The sequence below is a fragment of the Astatotilapia calliptera genome, chromosome 13 (assembly GCF_964374335.1).
Source record: "Astatotilapia calliptera chromosome 13, fAstCal68.1, whole genome shotgun sequence".
NCBI lineage: Eukaryota > Metazoa > Chordata > Actinopteri > Cichliformes > Cichlidae > Astatotilapia > Astatotilapia calliptera.
In genome coordinates this window covers 12,822,894-12,849,059 of record NC_137434.1, presented here as the reverse complement: position 1 = coordinate 12,849,059, position 26,166 = coordinate 12,822,894, and the positions used below count along the sequence as shown (strand labels likewise).

The following is a 26,166-nucleotide window of genomic DNA, read 5'->3' as shown; positions in this document are numbered from 1 at the left end:
TGCCACATACTGTATAGAAGGACAAACTGTTCTCTGAAACCAAGAGTGTTAGGTCTCTTTGTGTGTGTTTGTGTTTGTGTGTGTGTGCGTGTGTGTTACAGTAGCTGAAGGTCATTGACTGATGAAGAAGTGGAGACTTACACAACAAAACGCCTCTGCACAGAATCACATGATGTGACCTCTAGACATGTTTCTGTGAGCCAGCCCTTCTTAACACCTTTCTAAATGCTAAATAGCATTGTTTGTGCTTCTTCAATGCATCCCTTGTTTGTGTATGCAAATAAATAGCTCTAAGCTCTAATTCCCCCAATCCACTGCTTTAAAAGGTCATTCTTGGTTTAGTGCGAAGACATAATCATCAGCTGTTATGCTAATATTTGCGTTTTTGATTTATTTCTCTTTTTCCTCTCAGTCTGAAATATTCTTAACACTTTATTAATATTTATCAGTGTATTTATTTTAACATTGTAAATGCACAAATCTTTTGAGATCTATCCATCATGTAAAATTGAGCAGGGAAGGATAATCCTTTAAACTGTGGAACTGCTTAGTGCTAGAAAGTAAAGAGCCATATGGCAGGTAAAATGGTTAATGTAGTTGTTAGCTAAATAAATAATGTAAACTAAAGCATGTACAATGTTAATCTGAATTCATTTGGGTTTTTTTTATGTTCCCTATTCTTTTTAAAATAATAGTGCCATATGTGCAGATTAAAGCAATGCTTATATTGGCATATAAGCTGTAAATGTGCTTAAGCTTAGAAGAAAAGTAGTTTGATTTTGTTAATGTAACGTTATGCTAAAGGCAAAATGTTTGAGTAAAAGAAAAAGAACAAGACGGGGGACAGCAAGCCTTCCTTTAATAGAGCCAGACCTGATTGTGTCACAGGAAAATGTTTAATTGAAGTTCTTGGAAAGAACTTTGCTAAGCCAGTGCGTTTCCACTTATGAAGAGTTAGCATTTAATTCAAATTTTTTTTTTCGCTTGTTATTTTTGTCCCCTTTTTTTCTATGTTAATTAATGTGTCTTGTCAGGCGCTGCGGCTCCGGTCAGCTTAGTGGATGAAGAATTTCAACACCGACTCAAAGAACACATCACTGTCAATTAGGGACCTAGGCTCCCTGGGGCTGCCCAGAGCTGTCTGAAGAAAACACTGCCACTTCGACTTAAACAGTATTAACAGGCACTGAGTGACAACAAGCTGAAAATATGAACTAGAAATATCTTGTGACAGATTGGCTTTTTTGGTCTGTGAGTCCGCTCTTCTATTATTTATTAGCTTGGACTGCAGAAAAGTCACAGTTTAGACCAGGATATGGTGATGAGGGCACCTTAGCGTAATGTGATCATTCACTTCTGATCTTCTTTAGCAGCATTGCAAGGTACTTTTTCCTCTTGTTAGTCACAACGTTAGTCTTTGTTGTGGCTAATTTAATTTAAATGAGGAGATTGTTAAACACAGATGCGACACCTGTTTTCTTGTTAGAAATCATCATATGTTGGAGAGTGATGTAAGGGGAGCATGCATGCATGCATCCTGCATTCTCAGCCAAATGACTCGCACCAATTTCTGGCATCTACATTCAGAAAAGTAATCAAACTACTTCATTATAGCTCAGCTCTCATCTTACCATAAAGAATAGGAATTTCAACTAGAGTTTAATGATATTCACTTATATTTTATGCTCAGAAAGGTAAAAGGAGGGTATAAATCTGGCAACAAGTAAAGGCAGAGCTGTTCAGGAGGACTTTGGGAACAATAATAGTGTAAATGAATTAATCTGAAAATAAAAAGAGGGCTATATAAAATTACTGGAGTGCGTAGTGTAGTGTTTTCTAAGAAAAGCAACAAGCTTCACATTCTTATTAATTTATTCGTTGCAATATTCTTTAAATTAAGGAGCTAATTTTAATAAAGTTCTTGCAGGATTCTATAGCTTCTTAAATTAAGGGAAATAACTAACATCCTTTGAAATTAACAGTGTAATAGGGACTTTTCTGTCATGGGAGGAAGTACTTAATATGACATGATTAACCATGTCATTTATTGCTAAACAGTGCTAGTCTCAGTAACGTCGTGGCAATTTGAGCCTTTCAGTATTTAGCAGTTTAACATGAATTCGAAAACAAATCATTTATCATTTTAATAATGTTTCACCTCTGCTTGTACAAAAGCATTTTCACTGTAGCATTGTTGTTAATGCAGCAAAGTGGTTAGATAGCAGGTTCTGTAGCGAGGTATCCTGCTAAAGCTTTCCCTGTCGTGTTGATCTGGTTTTGATATCTCTGTTGATGGTAATCCGGTGTAGTGGCCTGCTGCTTGGTCAGTGACTTCCTCTTTCCCCCACCTATGTGAGTCACAGTGTCGGGGCATGCAGCACCAGTGTCCGAGCTGTCATCCAGCCTGCCAGAGCTGACTGACTGGATAATCACATCTTCTCATGCTGCCCTGTGCCACACTTCTTCACTGTTCCCTTGGGTCTAAAGTCAGTGAGGCAAGGAGAGATCACTGTAGATCCATCACTTTAGATAGATCACCGCCTGTGAGGGCACTAGAGAGCGCTGACTGGACTAAAAGCCCCTTAATGTCTGGCCAGCAGCTGTTGGTTTGGACCACAGATTGTACTAAAGGCAGAAAACAAAACAGGTCCAGCAGTAGTAAATGCTATGTAGGATTGTGCTTTTTGATATGACTGACCTCTTTTCCTCCTGCCTTTCTTTTCTTCTTGGAGAGCAGCAAGAACAGAATGATAGAAGGCAAAGATCAAGCACGCTTTCAAGTCCAACTCCATCCCATTATTTCATATCTCTCCTTCTTAATCCCTCGCCGGTCGTCTGGTCTCAAGCCTGCCCCGGTGTTTGGTGCTTACAGAGCAGAACTGTGTCTCAGATTGAGTGTGTCCCAGTACTTTGGAACCCTCAGATTTGCATACACATTGCAATGGAGCTTTGAAGATTGCAGAAAAGCAGGAAATAAATAGCCATAAATGGTTCAGGCGAATGAACCTGGAACCCATCTGAAATGCACCGAGCAGTATAGGCAAGCTGTCCAGAGCCTAGGGGTTTTAATACCGTCACTGTGGCACAACCTCATTGGGCTATTTTTTTGGTTATGTGTGCCTGGCAGGGGAACATCAGAGCTGTATAGCAATTCAAGATGATCTAAGAAAGGCTGTATGAAAAAATAATATGCTGCCCTAGTTGGACCAATGTTGGAATTTCCTAATGGAGAAATGTATCCTGGAGAGACTTATTATTCTTCTGATAAGATCACAGAGATTTGGTGCAGTTTCTCTGATTTTAGCTCTCATTCTTAATCTCCCCTTGAGTTTCTGGCACAGGGGTTCTCTACAAACCCATTAATGACTGCAAGCAATAACACATATGACATGCTATCATATAATATGCTGATTTCAGGACTGGATGACAAAATAATCAGAATATTTAAAATGTTTAAGTGATATTATTAGTAAGCAACGTGTTTCTAAAGACAGGAAGATGTGTAAAATATACATTTTAAACAGAATTTCATGCACATGATGTTTCTAATAGATGGAAAGTCTGGATGTTGCATTCATAAATGTGTATTTTACCCCTGTATCATTTGCTTGCATCATCACCCTCTGTTAATAAGCTGGGTGGCTCTTCTCAGAAGTCAGCAGATGTGGCATTTCTGATTTTCAAAAATAATTTTGGAAAATATTGGACTCATCACACAGCTTCACCTCACTCCACCATAAATGAGCTTTGGCTGATTGAAGGTGTCGTGTGTCCATATTTGCATTAGTTGTTATAGAAATAACCTTTTTAGGTGTAGTTTGTGCCTGCTCCAGTATTTCTAAAATGTGATGCTAGCATCAAACACTTTAAAATTATATACAGCTTTGTGCTAAAATCTTTAGTCGCCCCTCATTTCTTTATATTTTTTTTGAAGTGAACGACCACTTTGAAACATGAGCAAACATACATAGAAATATAATTTGGAGTTTGTACAATTCTATCAAGCTTGAAAGTCAGTATTTGCTATGATCACCTTTATTTTTCAACGCAGCCTGAACTCTCTTAGGCAAGCTTTCTCGTAATTTCTTTGAGTAGACTTCAAGACATGTTCTCCAGGCTTCTTGAAGGACATTCAAAGCTCTTCTTTGGATGTTAGCTGCGTTTTTGTTCTGTTCTGTGATTCAATGTTGAATCCGGGCTCTGGGGACACCAATCCATTACTGATAGTGTTCCACTGTGTGTTTTCCTATCCAGATATGCTCTACTGCATTGGCAGTGTATTTAAGATTATTGTCATGCTGAAAGGTCATTGCCAATTAGGTTCTTTTCAAGATGGTTTTGCATAGTGGATCAAAATGTACTTATTTAAACACCACTGGCTAAAATGCAGCCATGACCAAGCCTCCACCGTGTTTTACAAATGACTGTGTTGTAGACACATAAAGATATTGATTTGAACCAAAAGTGTCAAATGTTGGTTCATCACTCCATAAGACATTTTCATTAGTAATTTGGCACACCTCAGCCTTCTCTCCCTGTTTCCCTTCCTTAAGACTGGCTTCTTGACAGCCACCCTTCCACTGAGTGCATTTCGAACCTTTGGCAAACAGTAGATCCATCTGTTGAAGGGCCAGACGCATCTCTCTGATCCTGTGTCAGGTCTTTGCTGGATTTTTTTTCTTAAGGACATTCTTTTCAGATCTGCTATAGATAATATTTCAGGTCTGACACTTTTCCTTTTATCCCTTACTTGTCCAGTGTTCTCAAGATGAACTGTGCACCATGCTGAGAGTTATCAGCAAAAAGCTTTTCAAGAATCACCTTGTTGTTGCAAAAATGTTTTATTTGTGACATTTTTGGTAAATTCAGTTAAACGAATGGGAACATATTTTGTGTTTTTGAAACATGTTTGTTTTTTTGTTGTTTAGGGGTGGGGGGGAGGGGGGCTGGTTCTGGAGAACCATTGCTCAAGACTGCATTAAACAATTACAGGAAAGTCTGGCTCCTTGGAAGCAAAATATATTAACATGATGGGTGGCTCAAAACTTTTTCACAGTCCTGTGTATTTAAGGACGAATGTGATACAATTTCTCAGTTTCAAAATTCAGTTAAATACAAGTTTTGAATGTGTAAATCCTTGCAAGGCAGATTTGCAGCACTATAGGAAACAGCATTTATTGATTTAATAAAGTGGATTCATTAGCTTTTTTTAAATGGCATCTGTGCAGTTTCAGTAACCTTCTCCATTTTCCAGAGCATCAATTATTTCAAAGGGTGCTGATAAAAAGCACATTCTGTATTTCCTGTTTTTGTACGATTAGCACGAGGGCTAAAATGGTCTGTTCTGTTGTTTTGTTTTTTATTTGTTCCTTTTTTTCTCTGCTCACCGCCAACCACAATGCTTCCATTATGCAGGTGTTTCTTTTTGCATCACTATTTCATTTTATGTGGTGGACATGAGGGAAATCAAATATTGGCCTGCACTCTTGTAGGTAAACAAGATGGAGAGTGATACTGGGTTGTTAAGTGCCTGTCCAGTCATAGCCTTTTGGTAGTTATTTGCTGCCACCAAGTGGCATGATAGGAATTTAAGAAAATCTCAAAAGAAAGAAGACATCAGTCGTATAGCAAGCTTATATTTGTGTCTCCATTTAACTCAAAGCTCACACATTATGCATTCACAGAAAACACTTGTTTGAATATATTACAGCATCTGATTATGGCCTCCCTCCTATTGGTTCAAAGAAAATAGTGTTCAGGGAGAATTCAGAATTTTGATGCTTTATCTAATGGTGCGATCAGTGCTGCAAATGCAAGTCAAAATGTGTTTTTATGGACCATTAACTATGTTTACCTTAATGTTTTCTTCCTCTGTCCAACTACTTCATCCATTCACATTTTCTTCCTTTTGATCTCCCTCTTTCTTATTCTACTTTTATCAACCTCTCTGTTATGGATGTGTGTATGTGTGTCTGTATTAAGTGTGTGTGTTAACCGCTGTTTGGACTGTCCTGCAGGCAAAGGTCCAGAGACAATTTTTGCGGGTCAGAATCTGAATGATAATGAGTGGCACACAGTACGTGTGTTCAGGAGGGGCAAGAATTTGAAACTGACCGTAGATGATCTTCCACCTGTGGAAGGTACCTCTCATCCTCTTTTTATTTGATGTAATGTAGTAGTTTTTTGAATATGTAAACTTAAATAATCCATAACATGCTTTGCTGATCAGGAAAAAGGGTTTGATCATTTTTCTATATAGAATAAAACCTTTAAAAAAAAAAAAAAAATTTAAGATAAAATGTTGCTGTTTGAAAAGGAAAATAAAATTGTCTCTATTTCTCTTTTTTTCACCTTGTTGTTCTTTGGTGCTGCATAAATGAAATAAGATTGAATTGAAACAAATGATTTACGCACCACCTAACAAGTGAAAGATCCCTGGTTCGGTCCCAGGAGAAGACTCTAATCTCCTGGGGGTTGCATGAAAAGGGCATCTGGTGGAAGTTTTTTTTTCCCTTAAAGACAATAATTGTGAAGCCATTCTTTAATTTCTTTTCAGAGAGGATTTAAAGTGGATCCTTTAATTGCAAAGCAGCGCCCATTTAACTGTCAGATATCCCCAATAACACCCTCTCTCCCCTTCCCACTTCTGCCGATCAAAGGTCAAATGGCAGGTGACCACACCCAGCTGGAGTTCCATAACATTGAGACGGGCATTGTGACAGAGAAGCGCTTCATGTCCATGGTGCCCTCCAACTTCATTGGCCACCTCCAGAGCCTCTCCTTCAATGGCATGGCCTACATAGACCTCTGTAAAAATGGTGACATTGATTACTGTGAGCTCAATGCAATGATTGGCTTCAAGAACATCATTGCTGACCCTGTCACCTTCAAGTCACGCTCCAGCTATGTGACTCTCACTACTCTGCAGGCCTACTACTCCATGCACCTTTTTTTTCAGTTCAAAACCACCTCCTCGGACGGCCTCATCCTGTATAACAGTGGCGATGGAAATGACTTCATTGTGGTGGAGCTGGTTAAAGGGTAAGTGGAGACTTTGCAGCATTCATTCTGTCAAAGAAAAGTGCTTTGCCTGTAATATATCTTGTTTTGTACCCAGTAGACTTGACTGTTTGATGTCACTGGTGTTTTTTTGTGACGGTTTACACCAAACCTTCACTCAGACACATTAAAAAAATATGCCTGACATTTTTGCTTTGCTGTTGTTGCTGTCAGTGCAACAGTTGTTATAAAAGTCTCCTTTTTACACATACGGCAGACCTACCTGCCAACAGGTGCAAAGTCCAGCAAATACTGACAGCAAAAACCATTAAACTGTGCCTATCCAGTTTTATACCAGTGTAGGTGATGTTTATTTAGGCAGTAATCTCCATAAAAATGGATTATGATTTTAATAATGCACCCCTTCCTACACAGGACAGTTTCCAAACAGAAAAGAATTCTTGACAGCTTTTTTTTTTTATGCCTTTACTTCAAATTCTTCTCTTATCACCTCTACGCCAGAATATTTACTGAAAGAGCTGTCGGCTATTGCTGTTCTTTTTAATCTTCATGAAGGCAGAGCAAATACCCAACATAAAAGAGAATCGACTACACACTTATTGCAGCTATAGAATAACCTTCTTTTAAGTAATGCCGCAAGTTAGGCTTTCCCGCGTGCTAAACATTGACGCCATATTTTTTAATTAAAAACGAGCGTGCGAATCTCAAATTGACTGTAAAGCAAATAATTTAAGGATGATTTGTTCAGCGCTGTTCATTGCCCTTTGTTGTTTATTCTACCTGCCAATTATTAACTTCCACTTTTTCAAACTCTTGTATATTTATGTTTTCAAACGCACAGCCACCAACAGCGACATTTCAGTATAAAATATATTTATATACATGAGCATAATTATTTGTATCAATGTTGTTATTGTTACAGTCTACTCTGATAAACAGTCTATGTAAAGCACAAGATGACAAAGAACACATCTGATATTAGCTGATAGTTAAATATCTTCCTCCAGTTACCTACACTATGTGTCTGACCTGGGGAATGGAGCCCACCTGATCAAAGGCAACTCTAACAAACCCCTGAACGACAACCACTGGCACAATGTTATAATCTCCAGGGACACCAACAACCTCCACACTGTCAAGATTGACACCAAGATTACCACGCAGACAACAACAGGAGCCAAAAACCTGGACCTGAAGGGTATGCACACATACACTCTCTGCAACAGGGCTAGAACGAAATACATTCCTATCCCTGCAGGTACAGTCCATGAATTCCACCTCTAAAGCTAATTATTGGACCTTAGGGTAACTGTGTGCCTTTTGAGAGCCAAAAAGGTATATATATGAAAAAGGGTAATATTTGCAATGTAATATCAGGTCAAATGCAATGGGGATATGGGCAAAAATGTAATGTTTTAATATTTTATTCTTCACTTTAATAACATGATAAGTTTTATTCAAAATATATTAGTCCAAAGGACAGCAGTGTCATCTCTCAGCTACAATTTTCTATTTTTGCGAGGATGGTTCTGAGCTGGTTTCTGTTGGATGCAGGTGCAGATATGAAATAGATGAAGCACTGAATAACCTCTGTGACTAGAAATGTACTATGCAAATGGTAGTCCATTCCCAAATTTATAATTAAATAATAATTAAGTCATTAACCTTAGTTAACTTCTTTTTTATGTCTGTTATTGGCTCTTTTCCTCCTTATACTAAGGTAGAAAATGAGACAATATAAGGGATGCCTTTCAAGGGTACACCAACAGCACCTTAGAGCATCCCTTTTCTGGTGTGAACCTGTTGTACACCTAATAGGATAAGGGTATCTTATTTCCTGAGAGTGCACTACAGTGTATTTCTTACATTAAATTGAGGCAGCAGTGACCTGGGTTTGTGAATGAAGGTTTGCACCAGCAGGGTGGACCCAGCAGGGGTGTGTAGGAACAATGCTTGGCCCTTACTCATTAGCACCACTTAGGTACCCTTGAGCAAGAATTCCACATTAATCTGTTCTACAGCTGCCATTAACAATGTGCATATGTTCATAAAAACAAGGCCATTTGTGCTCAGCAGACCAACCTTGAATTAAAGTTATTTTAAAGAATTATCATTTAATAACATAAAACAGCTTGTAAGGACATTGGGGTAATTGGTGTACTACCCTGAAGAGTGTTGTAATTTTCCTTATCTGAAATTGTTAATGAAACAGCACAAACATGAAAGATGACAAATGTCTGGCTTGGACATGACCACAAAAAAAAGCCACCCACAAAAAAACATTTAAATCAAGACAATTAGAAAAGGTTTCCAAAGCTAGACATAATTAACCTCATGTACTTTTTCACTTGAATAAAATAATTCACGCAACTGTTACTAATGCCTGGCATGTTCACTTTAAACGCAGTTTAAAAAGCCATCCAAAATATTTGATAATGTTTTTTATGTCCACTAGGGGTCAGTATTGTCATATTTCTCATGTCCTTACAGGTAACCTGTATATTGGAGGGGTGGCTAAGGAGATGTACAAGGAGCTGCCCAAACTGGTGCATGCCAAGGAGGGTTTTCAAGGTTGTCTGGCATCAATGGATCTGAACGGGCGGCTCCCAGACTTGATGTCAGATGCCCTGGACTGTGTGGGACAAATAGAGAGAGGATGTGAAGGTCAGTAGTCTGTCAACCCAATAAGTGAACGCAGTGGGTCGATGATGATAAATCACTGTCAAGCTCAGTCAGTCCAAGCTCAGGTATAAATTCAGTTGTTTTTCCCTCTTTATTCAATCTTTTCCCCCTTATTTTCACAAAACCATCTTAAGGGGTCATTGCAGCGCCACGCAAAGCTGCTCAGTATTCCCATTCTCCTACTTGTCCAAGACGAAGACACACTCGTTGAGAAGCACACCCACCGAGGCACCCACACTGGCAACCTGTGGCACATAATTTAACATCCATTAAATGTGTTAGTATTCTGTTAGTATGCATCAAACTCTGACGCTCCTCCACGGGCAATCGTTTCTGTTTCACTTGGCCATAATCTGCTTATTCTCTCTGCCATTTTTGTACTGCGAGTGTTATTTCCTATTTTACCCCCATTCTGTTTTGCTCTATGTATGCTTGCTGGATCTGAGAGTTTGCCAGAAGCAATCCTTTTGAATTATGTATGAATCCTTTGTTGCATGCATAAATATCATTTGCCCAGTCTAATATGTGCACCATATCCAGAGACAATATTAGATTTATTTTCCAGCGTCAGTCACTTAGTTTAATTTCACAATTCATCCACTCTTTTTCTATCGAGTGTGCGGCTTCTGATCTTTTTGTGTTTTGACATTACAAATGTAATCAAATTCATCTCCCCGTGCAGGTCTGTCAAACTTGTTGTTTTCTTTTTTTTCCTCCTACACAGAGTCAATTGAGACTCCCAATGGAAATGTTAACACATTTATTAGATTGTGATGGTGGAGTCGCCGTATAACATATAGCTACTTATATTAAAAGTCAGTAATGAATAATGAAACATTCTGGGTGTTTGGGTTTTTTTGTTTGTTTTTTAACAAGTTATCTAAATTTTCCTGAAAAAGAACGCCCGCTTCCTTTAATAGCAGCAATTTCTTGGTATTACTTTATGCTGCTGAAGCCATTTTTGGTTGGTTGCTTTAACAGTTTAGCTTAACCTAGCCTTCATTATACAGTATAATTTTTCCACCTCTGGCTCCTTCTGAAGACAAAGATCCTTCCCTTTGTCTCTCCTTCTTCAGCACTCTGTGTTTTGCTACTCCATCTCTGACATCTTGCTGCTTTTACTAACAGCTGGTATACTTTGCCTTTTCCTTTCCTATTATTTTGCTGACAAAAGTTGCATTGATGAAAGCTGACTTGCAAGGTAGATAGCTTTGTCTGTCTGATAAAGAGTCTGATGTCTCTCCCCGTGTGCATCTACAACATATCTACCCTCTAACTATCACTACCTCCACATGTCTCAATACAAGATAACTGCCTAGTGTTGCCATTCAACCACCAACTATGTGGAATGGCCTTAAGTCCCATAGGAATACAAGTCTCATTATAATCTTGTATCAGAGTCTATGGGGCTTATGTGTGGATTTGCACTCACATATTGGATGTTGTTTATTGGAACTTTTATTTCCACTGTGGGGTTTTTGATGTTCCCTGATATACATATAAGGGAATTTCTGAGCATGCCTTTTAATGGTTTGAAGAACAAAAATGTATCCTGCATGGATTTCCTCTTAAAATATTCAGCTTTTGATCTTAAAGTTGGTCATTGTAATGTCTTACCTATTATTAATCTTATTAAGCCCAGTGTTTCCTATTGTTGTATTCTCACTGTCTCTGGCACTCTATTTCTATTTTGTAAGTAGGAGGTGTTCCAAGCAACAGGACTGACTCTTTCAAGATTTAACACTTACATAAACAGTGAAATATGGCATGAAACAAACAGAACCACTGGCCAGTAACTAAAGTCAAATACACTCTGAAGTATATGAAGCGCTATTAATATTATCTGAAACTGTTTTAGGGTTTTGGGGAGACAATTTGGGCATTGTTATGGGAATAAAGTAGGTTTTTACTACTCCAGGGAACACCTTTCAAGAGAAGCACCGAACTGTGCAAAATTCTTCTGCCATCCCTCATTCCTTTATTTTTTTCTTCCATGGAGACAGTATTTCTTATAACTTTTTCAGTGATCTGAAGCAATACTTCTCTCAGCTTTCTGAATGTCTTCCAACATTTTTCTTTAGATATTGGCTGCCCATTTTTAGGACAATGTGTTTGTTTAATAAGCAACTTTGCACTGACATATGAATCATTCAAGCATGATACAGTTGTGTAGTTTGGTCTACACGTAACTGACTACCAGTGTTGGGGAGTAATGGAATACATGTACCGCCGTTACGTATTTAAAATACAAAATATGAGTAACTGTATTCCGTTACCGTTACCGTTTAAAAAGGTGGTATTTAGAATACAGTTACTTTGTTGAAATAAATGGATTACACGGGGGTACTTTCCTGTTTCATAATTTCATATTGTCGCAGGTCAGGACTGTTTCGGTTTTGTTTGACAGCTATGTTCTGTAGTTCCAGGCGGCAGCGTTGCGGCTGCCATGGTTACAGGGGGACGCTCTCGCTCTGCGTGTTTCCTGGGTGAGAGAGCGCCTTTTTGTTGTTGTGCTAAGGTAATAGGCAGAATGCTACAGGCATAGCCCTAAAGAATGTAGCCTCATGGGCAGTGTAGTCCGTGCTGCAGGGAGAATGGACTTTCCATTTGACATAGCTAAGAAACTCCAGCAAAGATGTGAAAGATCTTAAGGTTATGTATATAACCCCGGTTCTCTGAGTAGCATGAGTGAGTGTCTCACTATGGGAACGCCTCCTGCGTGACCTCATCAGAAGCTCAAATACCATTACGCCAGCCCTTACAGGCTGGCTAGGTGACGCCCATGTCAGGAGGGGCCAGTGCCTCCCTATATAATAGGCTGACATAGCGTCAGATGTCATTCAAAACAAGCCCACCTCTTCCTCGCTTCCATAGCAAGGAGGGCGGTCTGGTGAGACACTCACTCATGCTACTCAGAGAACCGGGGTTATATACATAACCTTAAGTTCTCTTTCATAGCATTCGTTTCGTGTCTCACTATGGGAGAAATACTGACTCCCGGATTGCCAGACATGCCTGTTAAGAAGACAACTGTCCCCAACAGCACTTCACAGGGGAGAGGCCCCCACCCGGGAAGAACCTGCACTGAGGACTGAATGTGCTAGGTTAGGTGCTGTCACATCTAACCTGTAAAACCTAGCAAATGTATGAGGTGAGGTCCAGCATTCCGCTGCACACACCTCCTGAATAGAAGCTTCCCTAAAGAGAGCCCATGAGGTTGCCAGACCTCTAGTGGAATGCGCACGTAAGCCAGCAGGGGGCTGAAGGCCCCTGCTAGTATAGGCCAGGGCAATTGCTCCTACTATCCAATGGGAGAGGCGCTGTTTAGACACAGGCTTTCCCATATGTGGTTTAGCCCAGGACACGACCAGCTGGTCACTTTGTCTGACACTCTGGGTTCGGTCCATGTAAATGCGCAGAGCACGGACTGGACACAAGGTATGCTGTTGCTCCTCTGAGGAGAAAGGCGGTGGGCAAAAGGCCGGCAGTTCTATAGGGGAACATGTGCCGACAACCTTCGGGACAAAGGCAGGGTTGAGCCGCATACTGACCCTCGTATTATCCGAGGAGAACTGAATGCATGACTGATGCACTGAGAGAGCGTGGATCTCTCCCACACATTTAGCAGAAGCTAAAGCAATTAAAAGAGCTGTCTTCAAGGACAGAAATTTTAACTCAACCTGTTCCAGGGGTTCAAATGGGCAACAGGAGAGCGCAGCCAATACTGTGGGAAGGTCCCACGATGGAGCCAACGGCCTAGACGTAGGCAATTTACGCCATGCACCCTTCATGAAAAGGCATATTAAGGGATGCTGGCCAACAGTCTTTCCCTCAAAACCAATATGGCAGGCCGAAATTGCTGCCAAATACACCTTGATGGTGGAGAAGGCTTTACCCTTATCAATCAGGGCCTGAAGAAATGACAGAATCACAGCCACAGAGCACTGAAAAGGGATGGCCTGTGATTCTAAGCACCAGCTTTCAAACACACGCCACTTGTGCTCATATAGCGTCCGAGTAGACGATGCTCTAGAACACTGAATAGTGTCGATAACACTATGAGGGAGCCCCACCGTGTTCAGGTTAAACCACTCACGGGCCAAGCCCATAGAGCTAGCCTCTCTGGGTGGGGGTGGAATATTTCCCCCTGTGCCTGAGACAGGAGGTCTCTGCGTAGTGGTAACGGCCAAGGTGGGCCGCACAGCTGCTGAAAAATCTCCACCAGCCAGTGTTTCCCTGGCCAGTGCGGGGCTATCAGGATCATATAGTAACTTCTCTCCCTCACTCTGGCCAGAGTTGGAGAAATGAGGGCCACTGGGGGAAAAGCATAGAGGAGGGTTCTCGGCCACTCGTGAGCTAGAGCATCCACCCCGAGTGGAGCTCTCTGATGGTGCAGCGAGTAAAACAGGGGACACTGAGCATTCTCCCTGGATGCATAAACGTCTACGGTCGCCTGACCGAATCGCAGCTAGATCTGCTTCACCACCTCCGGGTGAAGCTTCCAGTCCCCATACAGCAGGTTGCCCCTGGAGATAAGATCTGCTCCAAAGTTCAAGATCCCCGGCACGTGAGTTGCTCTCAGTGACAGCAGGTGGACACTGCTCCAGACTATCAGTCTGTGTGCCAGTGTGTGTAACTTGGACCCCAGACCCCCCTGTCTGTTGATGTAGGCCACAACGGTGGAATTGTCCGACCTCACTAAAACATGATGACCTCTCAGCCAAGGGAGAAAGTGTTTTAGCGACAGGTGAACCGCCAGCGGTTCCAGACAGTTTATGTGGGTGGAGCGCATGTGAGGGCCCCATTCCCCATTCACTGTTTCCTCATGGGTGGTGCCCCAGCCCGAAAGAGAGGCATCTGTGGAAATCACCTTCCTGGCTGAAACTGCCCCCATGGCAACGCCCTGAGACAAGAAACCTGGCCTCTTCCACTCGTGGAGAGCGAGTGAACAGTCTGCAGAGACTCTCACGCGACGGTGGCCGTCTCAGTGAGGGTCCAGTCCCCGCAAGCCCACCCAGCGCTGAAAGCCTCTCATGTGCAGGCGTCCCAGTGTTATCGCCACTAGAGAAGAAGCCATCAGACCGAGCAGCCTCTGGCACTGTTTGAGGGTCACTGTGTTGCCTCTGCAAAACAGTGCAAGGGATGACTGTATGGCCGCTGTTCTCTCCGGGGACAGAAAAGCCCTCACCCGAAGGGAGTCTAGGCTGAGCCCTATGAAAGTAATGCATTGAGTTGGCATCAATGTGCTCTTTTCCACGTTTATCTGGAAACCCAAACTCTCCAGATGGTGTATGAGAGCATTTGTGTGACAAGTCGCTCCCTGGCGGGTTGGGGCTGCCACGAGCCAATCGTCGATGTATGTGGCCACCCGAATGCCCTTTTTCCTGAGCGGGACCACTGCTGCCTCGGTGCACGTCACAAACACCCTTGGGCTCAGTGAGAGACCAAAAGGCAGGACTACAAACTCGTATGCCATCCCCTGGAAACCAAATCTCAGATACTTTCGGTGTGGGGGATATATGGGGATGTGGAAATAAGCATCCCTCAGGTCGATTGATGTGAACCAGTCGCCCGCTCGTACAAACCGTAGCAGCGAGGCGTGCGTCAACATCCTGAACTTGTATGTCCTCAAATGCCGGTTCAGGGCACGGAGATCCAGAATGGCTCTCATCCTCCTCCCCCCTTTCTTTGGCACAAGGAAATACCTTGAATAAAATCCGCTGTGCATTTCCTCGGGAGGGACAACTCTTATAGCTCCTTTGTCTCTCAAGGTGGAAATTTCCTCCAGGAGAAACCTGGCAGACTCGCCCAGAGCACGAGAGTAAACGATTTCTTTGAAATGTGGTGGAGCGACACTGAATTGCAGCCTGTAGCCCTTTTTCAATGTCCTCAGCACCCATGCTGACTGAGTGCAGGTGGCCCAGCTCTTCATGTGGCGAGACAGAGCGCTCACTGGCCAATCCACTGAATATGGCGTTTTGGCGCCCCCTTGTTGTCGCAGCGCGAAACATGCGCCATTTCGGTGTCCCGTCACCTCTGTCACAGGCGAGCGAGGTGACGGGCTCATCTGGATCATCACAGCCGTGGAAACGCGAGTCTCCACGGGCTGCGTTATGGCAGACGGTGCTCTGTTTTTCAGCATGTTTGATTTTTTCATGTGTTTTGCAACACTCGACAGCGCCCTCGGCAAACTGCCTGGATGCGCGTGTCGGGGCTTTTTAAATACAGAATGCATGAGAGAAGTGCTTGTGAAACAACACTGCGAACTGTGGCTCTCTTTCCCTCTGGTGGGTCCGGTGACAGGAACGCCGGCCCGAGTTAAGCACTCTGTGTGGGACATGTCCCGTTGAACTTGCTCTGGAACGGAGCTGGGAGGCGGCAGGGTGGCCCATAAAGGGGGGAAACTGGGTTCGTGAGACCGTGAGGGACGACAGGGGTGTCGAGGAGTTCTTCTTTTTCCTTAGTCGTCAGGTTGGTGAGCCCGAGCCAGCGTGCTCGCTCCTGAAGAACCATGAGGCCCATGGCTCTCCCAGTAGCCTGTATGGCTAACTTGTGGAGGCGGAGGACGTGGTCAGTAATAACGCAGATTTCTTCCCACACTGTGGTATCTGGGTTAGCTGTCATGTCCTCTTCTAGCTCAGCTTGGTAAGCCATTAGCATAGAAGAGGCGTTGTGGGCTCTTACTGACAGAGCTGCTGCCTTGTAGCACTTATCCGTAGGGCTAGACTGGAAGCGGTCTGTTTTGGAGGGGAGAGATGGAGCCGATGAGGACAGAGACATCTTCGGGTGAAGATGGCTCGCCACCAACGGCTCCACTTGTGGCATCTGGCGGAGGCCGATAGACTCCATCCCCTCACAATCCAGCAGGGAGCTCCCCACGATGGGGTGTTTCTCGCTGTAAGGTTTTGCTTTCCACGTCACCGCTATCTCATCGAGTAGCTCAGGGAAAACAGGCAACACATGCTTCCCCGTCTTTTTCGCCTTTGGCAATTTCTTACCGTCAAAACGAGACTTTACAACCTCTGTTTGTATGGCGGGCCACGGGATGTTGAGCCTAGCGGCTGCGCGCTTGCACATGTCCTGCATGTCAAGATCCAGGGGAGACGGCGGTGTCGGTTTTTCAACCTCGCCGGTAGCCAAGGGCTTTGCAGCCCAGCTGATGCTAGCCAAGGAGGTGGAATCTTCCTCCTCGCCGTCGTCAGACAGCAGGAACTCCTAGTCAGCCGACTCATCTCCGTCCTCGTTAGCATCTCCTCCCTTGGTGACTCCAGCATCGCGGAAAAACACACGATCTCCGTGTGCCTCCAGCGACGGGAAAGCGGTCGCGATGGGCTGAGGGTCTGCCTCTGCCCAGCTCGGCCCTGCCGTTGCGGCCAAATCATCGGGCATCTCAGTTTCTCCTTGCGCTGCAGCAGCCTCACACAGCAAAGGGTCGCCACCCGACAGGTTAGCCTGGCGAGCTAGCCTGCGGCGGAGTAGTTTGCGTGGGAAAGCCGCGCAGTGGATACAGTCTTGTGCGGGTGTCAAGGCAGCCTGAGCGTGAGATAAACCCAGGCATGCCACACACACGGGGTGTGTATCCCAGGCAGAAATCTTCTTGCTGCAAGGACAAAGTTTTGCAACTTCGTTGAAAGTATTGCTACTTGGCACCCGCACTAGCCACAGAACAGTATTGCTACTGCTTGTATGCTAGTGGACAACTGAAAAGCTGGGAACAAAGCGCCCGGCGACCGAGTTGTTTAGCTTTAGCACCCAATAGCACAGTTGTCTACAGGCTTCTGTGAGAAGCGAGGAGAGGTTTTTGAATGACATCTGACGCTATGTCAGCCTATTATATAGGGAGGCACTGGCCCCTCCTGACATGGGCGTCACCTAGCCAGCCTGTAAGGGCTGGCGTAATGGTATTTGAGCTTCTGATGAGGTCACGCAGGAGGCGTTCCCATAGTGAGACACGAAATGAATGCTATGAAAGAGAACCATCTGATCCATCTACTGTTCACTGAAGACTGATCAGAAATGGTTTCAGTGGAGTAGTACCTGTCAAGAAGTCATCTTAAGGAAGGGAAACAGGGAGAACAGGTGTGCCGAATTACACACAGAAAGGACTGAGAATCAGTTGCAATGGGTCTGATAAATCCAAATTTGACATTTTTGGTTCAAGTCATCATCATTGGAGGATGGAGGAGTTTAGAAGAGAGATACAACAGTGAGTGTCTGCAACAATCTTTAAAACATGGTGGAGGTTTTGCCATATTCTGACGCTACATTTCAGCCAGTGGTGTTTGCGATCTAGTCAAAACTAATGAAATTCTAATGAAACTCAGAAAAGTGCCATGAGATTTTGAACCACCGTTCAATGCCATTTGGAAAGTGCCTGACTGGCAACATTTTCATTTTTTGGCACGACAATGATCCCAAACACACTGCCAGTGAATTACTGAAGCAGTGTGGGATCATCTCGACAGAGAACAAAATAAAAGGCAGCCAGCATCTAAAGAAGAGCTTTCAATTTCTTTCAAGAATCCTGGAGAACTATTCATGAAGACTGCTTAAAGAAATAAAATGAAAGCTCGCCAAAAGAGTTTAGGCTTTGCTGAAGAATAAAGGTGGTCGTACCAAATATCGACTTTAAAGTTTGTTAGAATGGTGCAACTTGTGTTTTTGCCTTATATGCTTTATTTCCAGGTATGTTTGCATATGTTTCAATAAATCACTTTTTCCCAGCAAAATCTAGAAATGAAAAGTGGCTTGAGACTCTTGTTCAATTCTGTGAATGTAGTGTAGTAGAAATTCTAGATAAATGCACCATTATGTGTATAAAATGAGGGAACGGTGCAAAGTTCTGCACTCCCAAATTTAGAAGCCAGGTTGTCTGTTGAGGGCCTCCAAAGAGGCAAACTCACAAAGACAAATCATTGGACTCCAAACACGATCAGACCTTCCCAAAAGGTCAAGCTCACTAAATCTGCTGCATCTACCATAAAAAGGTCCCTCACAAATATTTCATCAGATTTTATTTTTAAAACATGTTAATACATATTCATTTATTAGTGTTAGAAATGAGCGTCACCGTTTTCTCAGCTGGGATTCATGCTCTGCTACATCAGCAGAAGTCAGATGAATTGGAACTCTTAAGATGAATAACTCTGTATGTTAATTGTTTGAAATTATTCTAAGTATGCCATAACACATCTGTTTACTTCAATCATAAGTGAGTCAGAAATGAGGATGAATTGCAGATGTGATTTATTAGGGATGTTATAAAAGATTTAATAGGCACTATAATATATTATGTAGAATGTAGCGAGAGGAACTTTTTTGCATTCAGAGAAATATTTGACAAAAGCAATCAGGAATTCATTTCTTTTTTCATGTTGCTGAATGCCCTCTGCTTCCCCCCTGCATTATTCAGCCTTGAGCAGGGTACAGCAAATGCTGAAACTATTAACCAGTTACCATAGCTACTCTTGAATCGGAAAAGGAGCTACTGTGGCTCCAATACATTAAAAAAATGTGTAAGAATGCGATTGCCATTCTGCAATTTTCCTGTTTTTTCAATCTCTCATGAGTAAATAAATAAAAAACAGCAACAAAAAATAGCCCTCCTCAGTGCATTGATTATAACTAAACTATTAAAAAGTGCTCATTTTGTTCCGATTGTATGTCATGAATCATAAGTATAGATCCTGACATTGATAATACTGTTAATGTGTAAACTTGCTAGACTAACGTAGTCTAAATACAGATTGTTAGAAATTACTATGTCTCATAAAATACAACATTTACACATTAACACTTGGCTTCACACTCACATTTTAACATGAATTGTACTAACACAAACATAATAGCCTCGCAATGGACCTTTTTTTCCATAGCTGGTAAACACAGGTGCTGCTGATGTCATGGAGAACGGTTCTGTTGTTTTTAGGTAATTATTGCTTAATTAATGTGATTACCAACACCTGTGCTTGCCTACTCTTTCATGTCAAAGTGGCTGCTGTGAAAAAAGTGTCTGTAGAGGCCACACAGCTGTATGCTTCTGGAGGATGAATACACTGGTGGTAAAATGGAAATAATCCACAAGCATGAAGATTAAACACTTTCACAGGAAGCACCAATACAGTGCAGTTTAAAAGTACACGGACCTCTGCACCTTAAGAAATGAGCATCCTTGCCCGGTTAGGTATAGCACACTGAGCTCATTGACAGGTGATGATTCGGAGAAAAAATGGAATTGAGTGGATTAAATTGCTGTTATGCATTAAATGTGACTATATGGAAGAAAATAATTAAATTACTAATGGAAGTCTAACTCAAGCGTTAAAATTATTTACATTTTTATCATTTTTGGTTGTGTGTGTTTGCTGAATACAGTTGAGTTCGCTGCCTTTTATCGCAGGGTTTGTACACAGCTAGTATTCTATGTTTTTTTGTGTGTGCTTTAATATTTAATTTCACTCTAGAGTCCATAGGTATTTATTAGTATTAAAAAAATTGTCCTCACCAGATATCTGTTTGTCTCCATATTCAGGTCCCAGCACTACCTGCCAGGAGGACTCATGTGCCAACCAAGGTGTGTGTCTTCAGCAGTGGGAGGGCTTCAGTTGTGACTGCAGCATGACGACATTTGGAGGACCGCTGTGTAATGACGGTAGGATTCCACCTTTACTTGTTCTCAAAGCTTAAAATCCCTCTAGTTCTTATTTGAAAGTCAGAAAAGAACAAAGCCATCATTACTTGTTGGCATGCTTTTTTTTAAGCCCCCCAATACTATGATGATGTTTTATTTTTCACCATTTCATTTCCTTGTGTGAGTCACACAAAAATAAAAAAGCCCTGTACACATTTCACAGTATTAGACAGATAATTCATTCCATCTGTTAACCTATTTGAACGCGGCCAAGAAAATCTTGGTATTAGACATTTAAAGGTGGGTGTTATCATTAACAGGAGCGCCATTTTTATCCCTTGCTTTCACACAGCGTTCAGACTCAGGCTCATTATTGTTTCCTGTTTCTGTTCTATATTTGTGTCCTCACGAAGCACGTCGTTTGCCAGAAACTTGGTGTACTTGTTTTGTAAACTCTCCGGGTTTGTAAACCGTGCTGGGTACTGTAACTAGTGACTGATATGTCAAAACGCGGTTAGAATGAATCTCAGTATTTCCGTAGCTCGGCTTTGAATAGGTTGTCTTTCACTGAGGGCGGCGGCAGCTGTTGCAGCTTTGCAGGGCAGAAACTTTGACACATAGCGTCTGACAGTTCGGTGAAAGCTCATTAAAATTTGAGATTTGTACCGCTAGAGGGAGCAACGCACATTGTGTTCTGATAAATAAAACATCAACAACAAGCTAAAGACGTAAACAAATACATCATGAGCTGAAAACAAATAACAGCGCTTGTTATTTATTGCAATTGTACTGGAACGCATTCATACATCAACATTACCCCAAATAAGGCATTTGCAACCCATAAATGCTCGTATGCCCACCCATTAAAACTTTATCGGAGCCCCATGATGTGATTTAAAGTTCCGTGTTATTAATCTCTCTTAAAGATGCTTAAATGGACTTTTGGTTTTGTGCTCATTAATGTTAAGGTTTCGAGCGAACAAGGGTAATGTCTCCTCCACCTTTTGAAAATTGGGCTACTTCCTTATGCAAAACATGCATAAGGGATTTTTGTTTGGTCATTATTTTCTTCTGCAGCAGTTCACACAGCAAGAGGTGAATGAGCAAAGTGCCGAAGTGCATTAAGGAGAGAGGAACAGAGTGGGCACTCTAGAGATGACACAAAAGCAGAGGAGAGAGCACCATAAATGTTAATGCATTCTGTTTCACTTCTAGCTGCTTGATAAGACCCCTGTCTTTTGTTATCAACTGAAAGTGTTAATAGATTCTCATGCAGCCCTATACCTCCAACATATCTGCAGCCAGAGATAAGACTAAAAGGATTCTTCTGTCCATGATATGTTTGAGTATAAGTTTGCTGTGAACCTGCGCCTCCTTTGCTTGTTCTGTTCTACCTTCCATTCTTCGGGCCGTGTTTGGATCAACAGAGGAAATAGGGCTGTGCTGGGGGCATATTTCTGCCGGTGAACTCCGTGTGAACCTAACTTGTGCGTTAAAAGGAAAAGAAATCCAGCTTGGAACGTTATTTTTTCTCCTTTTCTTCTGTCATACATATTCATCCTGTTCTGACCCACAGAGCTCATTGACAACATTGGGAGCAGGAAGACTCATGGGGCATGTTTGCATATATTATATCGGAGCGGAACTGCTCTACCTAAGTCTAGTTACTGTAGCTAGTCTCATTATTCCTACTGACCTGACAAAGCAATGGGATGGATGAATGTGTACACCCGAGGGATTTAATATGTAACCACAAAAACATACTTTCCAAGAAATTTCTTTCACTACAGATGAACTGAGCTAGTTCTCAGAATAGCGACTCAAGAGAGCCCGGGTCTGCTGAAGGAAATATCTGTGAGTGAGAAAAATGAAGCTTGAGATGGTCGGGTTTTATCTCTGTTGATGGATTGTCATGGGGATATATAGAAGGGGGGAGGGGGGCGCAAAAAGAAGGATAGCAGCATTTCTGAAGAACACATCACTTTTTTTTACCTGATATATTTGCATAAGCTGAAATGCAGGCAATTTACAACAAAGCACTGGGCCTCTGTGTAAGCCACTTACTTGGGGAGCTATGTGCATTTCTAGATATTTCTCCAATCTTGCCTTATCGCAAGGAAGGGAAAAATCACCTAACAGCTCCTGGCCCCATAATATTCAGCCAGGGTGAATTGTACATGTGTGACAGCATAATACCACAATTTAGTTTCTAAATATTTAGCTTACAAGCTGAAAATAAGCATCATTTTGATCCCAATACTTTGTGCTTTTGTTGTTAATTAACTTTTTCATTACTCATTGTAATCATTTTTAAGAATACACTTTTATTTATTTATTCTGAAGTTTTTCAGTTATTAAATGCAAAAAAAGGTTTTTTTCATTGTAAAAACTGAAAGATAATCCAGGCTATTAAACAGTGGTTTTATACAATTTAATTAAAGTTACAATGCATCTCTTGGGCTTGTCCATAAAAAATTTTACTTTTTGACTTAGACATGCTGCTTTACAGCAGACTGATTTGTTGTACTGTAACTGGTACAATTGTATCTATCCTACGAAAACATCCATCCCTCTGAAGCTGCACATAGAAGTGGAAATATCAGTCACTTGGCATCATTTTTAAGCAAATGAAAGACATCAGTAGTGGCAACACTGATGTCTTAGTTGGCAATCTTACATTTTTATATTTGAAGGGTGTTTTAGTCCCATTTAGGATGGCATTGTGTATCAAATTGATTCAAATTGGTTCTTAAGATTTGAATCACTAAGATGTCTGAAAGCTTTGCTAACACTGAATATGTGGCTTGTATTGACATCATACACGCAGCACTTTTTCTTTTTTTCAGAGTATAGCATCATTTCTTGGCTGTGCTTTCAGTGTTTTATGATAAAAGTATTTCAGCTTCATAACAGCTCTGTACCTTTCGCTTCTGAATGATGGGAAAGATGATGAAAACTCTCTTCAGATCTTCTCTTTATCGTCTCCCAAACACTGATGTGCCAGTATTTTCTTTTTTCCCTTCCTTTTCTTTTCTTTTTTTTTGAATGAACTATGGACATAATAACTTAGAATTGTATTTATAGAACAAATTATCACGACTGGATACCTACAGTCGGTGTAAAAAAAATAAAAAAAAATAAAAATAATCAAAGCGATGCTTTCGAAGATGAATCAGATTCCTCTCAGAAAGTCATCCATGCAAAATGAGTTATGATGGCTGTGAATGGTGTTAAGCATGCATTTGGTCTTATTACTACAAACTGTTTTGGTTGCCAGCAGGAATGAAATGGCATTTGGAACATATTTTCTTAAGTGACCCTGACAGAAGAGCCAGACTGCATGTATCTGTGTGTGGTGAAGTCATCAGGGGCGTTCTGCACGTTCAAACAGATGCAGATAAGCAGCCAAAGAAAAAGATTGTAAGCACTTTTTTTAAAGGCTTGAGCGTGAGTCTTCTTTTTGGGATAATGCTCTCGTTTCAGTTCAGAAGCCGGTTTAGTGTGTGTATGCGTGTGTGGGTGGGACTTAAAACTTTAGTCTGGAACTCCTGAGGGAGTGTGCCTGTAGTGGTCAAGCATCTGAGGGTAATGTACAGAGACAAATAGATTGGTGCTTGTTGTTTAGCTAAAGTGTGTTGTGGAGAGGATACAGCAAGGGGTATGCCTGGCCTTCACGCGATTTCCATCTTGCTTGGTTGCTCTTCTACTCTGTCCCGTAGCCAGAGCTATTAGTGCCATGTCAATATTGTATCAACAATGGAGACTGTATGTGGGTCTAGTCTCCATTGTCTCTGCCCAAGGGGCAAAGAGAACCCCCCACCCTCCTCATTTGAGCTGTAATGTCTAAGTCAGTGCTCGTTCTTGTGCCTTTGTAGCTAGAGAATAGTCTGTCTGGGCCCCAAGCGTGCCACCGGATTGGTCGGATTTTATTTTGAGCACATGCAAAAGTAAAAGTATCCTGTTTTTGTTACACGCTCCTCCTTCATATTGTCTAAAGGCAGCTTCTTTGCAGCACGCACAAACTCACACACTGGCTCTGAGGTGTTGCATCACTCTACAGTACAAAAGCAAGAATTCAAATAAATATTTCAAACAGTCTTTCAAGGTTACAATGAAAGAAATGTAAGAAAAATCATAAAATGAAAGAAACTAGCCTGTAAGTTTTGTTGGGATTCTCTAGTGTTGCACATTTCATAGTTATATTAGTCAGCCGCAGCACGAGGGATTTACATGAACAGTCTCTTCTAAATCTTCAAGAAAATTCCTGAAATTGTTTTGTTCTTTAAACAGCGCTCTTTCGGAGCAGTTGTGTTTGTTTTTAAGATTTGTCATGCAGATAAACACACATAGTCAGGAAGCACCACAGACAGTTTGCCCTGTTCCTTTGTGCTGGCATGCAGGAATTATACCACTTAGTTTTATTCCAATCGATACAAGGGGACACCCAGTCCAGCAGTGGGGCCAGGGGGATATGAGGTACTGGAGTTAACAGCCTGCTGTCACATGGAAGTAATTTTATCTTTGCCCTGGATGTGTCTTTTAATGCAACTCAGAGAAACAAATCTATGGGTCTGAAAATATTTGGGCTTCATCTGTATTGAACGCTTGGCCTAGCTTTGAACAGCCATTGTGCCCCGAGATATAATAGAGGCAGTCTTAAGTGCCTCTGTGTATTCACTTGGGTAGCCATCCGCTCAAATGTGCATGCATGCTTGCAGGAAGTATAGCACATACAATTGATCGGTTGTAAGGCAGCAGGAGGCTTTTCAAAAGTTAGAATAATAAAAGACAAATCTGAGTTTTTAATGGGGAACAAATCTTTATACATAAGAAATAAAAGGATACATGCTTATATTTACAAATATTACTGGAATTGATCCATTTTTAGCAGTTTTAGCATTTTATGAGCTGCGCCTTATTTTGTGCTGCTGTAACAGGTGAGTTTCTTCCAGTGTGGCATTAATAAAGTCTATATTAATATTTACGGATCAACAAAGTTTAATTATGATGTATATATCTTTACATTACCAATGGTTTATAACAGCAATTTATTAGAGGAATTGTGGGTGTACTCACCTGCTCAACCTATCTTTCCCTAATGAATAAATCTTCTTGTATTTTATTTTTCTGTCATGAAATCCAACAATGAACAATGATCCTACTTTATAAGTGGTCTCTGCATTAGCACTCCCAGAACTACTGGCTCCGTTCTTGTATAAAATACCTATTAAAACACATCACTGAGCCTGTTTTACTGGGGAATGTCTTTTCTTTACTCAGACACTTTAGTGTTACTGTAGTTTATCGCTGTATTCAATCATAGACGCCCAGTGCCCACTAGAACAGTAAATATGCATTAATCCAAAACTGAAAATGTGTTATTTACGATCTTTTTCCATCTGCAGTATTTACAGGTGTGACCTGCTGATAATAAATCAGCTTGGCTGAGTGCCTGAGGTAGAATCTGGAACATGTAAATATATAGAGGCAAACATGTTTTATGGGGCTGTTAAGCTATTGAGTGGAGCAGCCCAGTAGTTTAGTATTATGAAGCGAGTACCTAATTCAAATGATGTGAAATGATGTTTTGTCTAGATGGACCCATTACATTGTAAACTGTACAAGAGGATGGCGATCTTCATCTACACACATCCCATACCTGCTGTTCCCAGATGGACACTAAGACGGTGTGCTGCTACAGATTTCTATCACATCCTATCAGTCTCAAAGAGGCTCTGCTGTTTTGTCCTATTTTTGTGTTCTTTTTTTAATTTTCAATTATTCGTCCTCCACCTCCAATTCAGTTCGAGTGGTCACTATCTGGCCTGATTATT

At 41.6% G+C, this 26,166-nt stretch overlaps 1 protein-coding gene across 37 annotated transcripts in view; it reads left to right on the top strand.

The window, feature by feature from the left end:
* The window catches only part of LOC113034636 (neurexin-1a), a 261,169-nt gene that overhangs the window by 119,231 nt on the left and 115,772 nt on the right, over positions 1–26,166 (top strand). For 21 of the 37 annotated variants that reach the window (XM_026189393.2, XM_080287804.1, XM_080287799.1 and 18 more), the window contains 5 exons: positions 6,018–6,140; positions 6,660–7,041; positions 8,028–8,218; positions 9,511–9,684; positions 20,234–20,353. In XM_026189393.2, coding sequence (XP_026045178.1) covers positions 6,018–6,140; positions 6,660–7,041; positions 8,028–8,218; positions 9,511–9,684; positions 20,234–20,353 — 990 coding nt within the window. Of the gene's footprint in view, positions 1–6,017; positions 6,141–6,659; positions 7,042–8,027; positions 8,219–9,510; positions 9,685–10,876; positions 10,904–20,233; positions 20,354–26,166 lie in introns of all 37 variants that reach the window. The other 16 variants (XM_080287803.1, XM_080287777.1, XM_080287776.1 and 13 more) reach the window with 1 other exon arrangement.